Source organism: Panicum virgatum, chromosome 9N (genome assembly GCF_016808335.1).
Source record: "Panicum virgatum strain AP13 chromosome 9N, P.virgatum_v5, whole genome shotgun sequence".
In the NCBI taxonomy this organism is placed as follows: domain Eukaryota; kingdom Viridiplantae; phylum Streptophyta; class Magnoliopsida; order Poales; family Poaceae; genus Panicum; species Panicum virgatum.
In genome coordinates, this window is record NC_053153.1 from 67,425,792 (window position 1) to 67,430,483 (window position 4,692).

The 4,692-nt window shown below is 53.4% G+C and overlaps 1 protein-coding gene across 1 annotated transcript; it reads right to left on the reverse strand.

Annotated features, from left to right (window-relative positions):
• Positions 1 to 356: 356 nt before the first annotated feature.
• LOC120687491 (myb-related protein P-like) lies at positions 357 to 4,427 on the reverse strand. Its single transcript, XM_039969506.1, has 3 exons — positions 3,992 to 4,427; positions 3,610 to 3,739; positions 357 to 1,416 (listed from the first exon to the last, which is right to left on the reverse strand). The coding sequence occupies exons 1-3, from the start codon at positions 4,122 to 4,124 to the stop codon at positions 606 to 608; spliced, it is 1,074 nt and encodes a 357-aa protein (XP_039825440.1). The 5' UTR covers positions 4,125 to 4,427; the 3' UTR covers positions 357 to 605.
• Positions 4,428 to 4,692: the final 265 nt, after the last annotated feature.

Consider the following 4,692-nt stretch of genomic DNA (forward strand, 5'->3'; position numbering starts at 1 on the left):
CTTTTTCCTTTTTTTCTTGTTTCAGGCAAACAAATTTGTAACTTTTTTGTAGCTATAATTTGTCTACCATTTTTTCACATGTCGACTTTTTTCTACATTACTTTTTTCAGTAGCTCAGTATAATTCTAGAAAGTTTGTCACGTATTAAAGTTTGTAGTATAAATTTTTTTACGGACATTTTTTACTTTCTTTTTCTAGAAAGTTTGTTATGTATTAAAGTTTGTAGCATAAATTTTTTTACGGACATTTTTTAGTTTCTTTTTCAAATAGCGCTGTTAGCTATTTCCAAAAACAAATTGTGTGGGAACCGTTGATTAGCCAAAGTAGAAAGATGAGACTGTCTGAAAATCGACCGGAGCGACGGAAAAAAACGGACGACCGTAAATTAGAAAACCCCAAACCCTCGGCTACAGTCTACAGGTTGACCTGAAGAACGAAAGTCCATTCCAGTGACGACACAACACCTAGTAGCTACAACTACAAGCTAAAACTTCACAAGAGACTGTACACAGGAACACTTCGTTGCCTGCCAGCTTTGGTCACATGAACTAATGAGCACCTGCAGACCTGCTTGACCCTGATCCGTTTGATGGTGGAACGAGCTCTCAGAACGAGTCCGACAGGAGCCAGGTCGCGAACGACTCCAGCTCGTCGTCCTCCTGGTGGTTGTTGCAGCCCGCAGCGGCGGCCTGCGGCTCGTCGGGCTGGTTGTCGCCCTGCTGGTGGCAGGGGGCGGCAGGCTGGCCCCAGAGATGGGCCGCGAAGCCGTCCCAGTCCATGTCGAGGAGGTCGTCCACCTGGGCCTCGGCCACCGCGTCGAACCCCGTAAGCGGATCGTGGCCAGACCCGATATCGCCGCCGCTCGACAGCAGGGCCTCCATCTCGCTCTCGGCCTCCCAGAGGCCCCCAAACTCCATCGCCGCCGGGTCCAGCACCAGCGAGCCGGTCGCGTCCTCGCTCCAGGGCCCCTCGGGCGTGTTGGCGCCTCCGCCGCCGGCGACGCCGCTGCTGCTGCCGGGCTGGTTCTGGTCCGGGTCCACCACGGCGCTCCGCGCCCCGTCGCTGTGCCGCGGGCTCGACGCCGCGGCGGCGGCCACCGGGCCGGAGGCGCCTTTCGCCTCGGCGGACCCCGCCGGCTCAGGCTCCTTATCAGGGCCCGGCAGCTGCTGCTTGCTCCGGGCCTTGCTACCGCCGCTGGTGGCGGTGGCGGCGCTCTTTGGCGAGCGGCCCGGGGTCCGGCCGCCGCGGCGCTTCTCGGCGCTGTGCAGCTTGCTGATGTCGACGGTGATGGTGTCGTCCGGGCCGGCGGTGTAGGTCCGGCGGTACGTGTGGATCTGCCGGCTGAGGTGCGAGTTCCAGTAGTTCTTGATCTCATTGTCTGTTCGGCCGGGCAGGTGGCTCGCGATCAGGGACCACCTGCGGGGACGGGAGCAAAAACCAAATCATGTTCCGGAACGCAAAGACCAAAAAAAAAAAAGGGAGCCCAAGAAAACCATCGAAACGCACGGGAACGGAAAACGCGACGTCTCACTGACCCGGCCAAATCAGCCAAGTCATGGTCATGCATGTGTCATGTGTGCGTCTGGCTACGGAGCTGGCTGATGCGCATCGCTTCGAGCAGAAAGAGAGCGAGCGGGTGAAAGCGATCACTTCGAGCAGAAAGAGAGCTGAGCGGGTGAAAGCGATCAGGTGCTAGTCGAGGGAGAGTGGTGAATTAGATAATCTTAAAATCTTAATTTATGACTTCAACTAGTTTGCACAAAATTTAAACTAAAACAAACTACTTAGATATGCAATTACGATTCATCTTAATATAAAACCCTCATTCAAAAAAGTTTAGCAACCTATAGTCAATCCTATAAAAAAACTACTCTATAAAAGTAAAGGCACATAAGTTGCAAAATAAATTGCGGAAGTTTAAAAAGAGAGATGAGAGGAAGCGGACTCTCGACACGAGAATTTATCCCGTGGTTCGGATTGCCACAAAAACGCCCCTACATCTACGTTGTTGAAGCACTCACGAAGAGTATCGCTTCCCGACAATCAATTCTCTTCCGTGAACACAATCACGGTCACTTTGATCTCGATCTTCACTAAAGGAACAGAAGTAGAAATGATATAGAAACGGAAGTAGAAATGATGTTTTTCTGTCCGTTTTCATCACTAGTGCCATATGATATGACAGCAGCTCAGTTCCGTACTTGTTCGGGGACACCCGACCGATGAATTGAATATTCGTGTACTTGAATCTACCGCACTTGCGAGACAATAATCATGCGCAGGGTTGCCCGGCGCGGGGATTAATTCCTTTCCTGTAGCGTGATAGCTAACCTAGCTAGCCGGGCGCCATTTTGCTAGAGCTCGATCGTACTTTCCATTCCACAGCGTATTTTTTTAGTTTTGCTATAGTTTTTCCGTCCTCTTGCAGTTGCACGTCATATCTCGTGTGCATATATACAGTTAAACCTGCAGTTGCTTATTTGACGCCCTTCCCAAAAGATCCGCCGGTCTAATCCGTCGGAGGAGCTTATACGCGTGAGCGTGTAGTTTGTGATTCTAGTGTGCTTTATAATTAACAAATGATGCTATCAAATACTTGCCTTCTAATATCCTTTATCCTTTATTTGGACACGAGAAAGACCCCATAGATCGTGCTTTCCTCGTGCTGCTGCTTTTCTTTCGATAGCTTGATGGATATATGCAAGAGCAGGCGGCAGCCGATCGACCAGCATATACAAGTTAAAAGTTTGTGTGTGTCGACCCCTGTTTGACAATGCTACTTTATCTACGGATGAACGAGCTCTGCTCTGGCGCGCCGGCCGGGGCACGCCATGCATGCACGTACGTGGCCTCGGAAATTCACATGCATCTGTCTGGTAAGGCAAACCGCACACGCAGCACGCCCTCCTGCCACATGTACTGGTCTATACACATGCAGTGACAAACTGATGACAAGGACCGAACCGACACAGCCCGAACTAAATGCACTCGCTCGCGCGCGGTAGACCGAGCGTTCGTAGAGCCCGCGTACACGGTACACATGATGAACAGTGCTGTAAAACACATGAACAGAGGGGATGCATGGTTGGTCGATCGTGATGTTTTCGGCCACGCAGTCTTTAATTTCTCAGCCTGCTGCTATAGTAGTATACCCCCTCCCTACTCCAGCAGTGTCTGTCTGCTGCCTGCAGCAGTGTGCGTACATGTACGTGTAGTGTCTCAACTTTGAACCGATCAGAGCAGTCACCAAATGAACATTTTAAAGCACGCACGGACAATACGTTCGTTCTCCTTGTTGCTACACCTATATAGGGGAGTCGTAATAGCTAAGGCACTTAAAGAGGTTTCATTGGAGTAGCCGCCTGCTGTGTCGTTGACTCTTCTGCCAATGATTTCTTTTTCAGGGACTTCTTTTTAGACAATAAAATTTGCCGGGGACTATTTAACATATAGTACCGTGCTTTTTTGCTGGGTCGTCTGGCATACGTCATACGTGGCAGTGATTTTGCAAATGAAGGGGCCTACGCTGTAGTGAACTTTATAGTCGGGCCGGTCGGGTGTACACTCACTCTCAGCGGGTCGTCGTAGTAGTTTTGATTGGGGCGTTACCTGTTCCCAAGGGTGGCGTGGAGCTTGATGATGACATCCTCTTCCTCCTTGGAGATGTTCCCCCTCTTCACGTCCGCCCGGAGGTAGTTGATCCACCGCAGCCGGCAGCTCTTGCCGCACCGGAGCAGCCCTGCAGCAGAGACATATATAACACAAGAATACGAGACGAAATAATGAACAGGATGCTGTTTAACACTTAGTAGTGCGCTATAGCTAGCTCGTAGCTTTGGCTACTCTCATCTTATTAACGGACGACGACGACATGCGTATATCTCTCCCCATAGATATAAGGTACTCTTTGCAACCTTTATGCATCGATCGAGAACATGTGCAGGAAGAGTTAAAAAAAAAGGATAATATACGCCTAAGCTTGCTTGGTTACCTGCATTCTTGGGCAGCGACCTCCAGGATCCCTCTCCGTGCTTGGCAATGTAGCTGGCCAGTATCTCGTCCTCCTCCGCCGTCCACCTCCCCCGCTTCAGGCCCACCTTCTCGCAGCACGGCGCCCTCCCCATCGCCGCCGATCGGTCTCGCCGGCCGGCTACGTAGCTACTAGCTCCGGACCACCAGCAACGGCGCCCCGCGGTGCGTGGTGTCCGGCCGCTAGCTGATCGCACCCCGCCGCCGCGCCGGTGCTGCTGCTGCTTTCCACTCCTCCTCACACTGCGCTCAGTCTCCGCTCGCGTGCGTCCAAGGGAGTTGGTGCGCGTGCGGCCGGGTCACACCCGCGCGCTGGCCGCGGGGCTCTCAGCTCGCTCCTCTCGATCTTATGCGCAGTGTGTGTGCTGGGCTGCTGGCTAGCGAGGACGCGACAGCGCGCGGGCGGCGCCATAATATAGCAGCGGCGCTCCGCTCGGGGGTACATACACTACTACCGCTAGCACTTACGCTGGTGACCGCGGACCGCCCGGTTCGTTACGTGGGGAACGGTAAGCGGGCCGTGTGGCTGGGGACGCGGCACGTGGGCGTGCGGGCGCCGTGGCGCGAGGCCGCACCACCGTCCCCTCACGCGGCCGCGCGGGCGACCACGTTGTCGGCGGCGCCCGCCGTCGTATTTTCTAGCTACGGCCGGGGGGCCGGGAA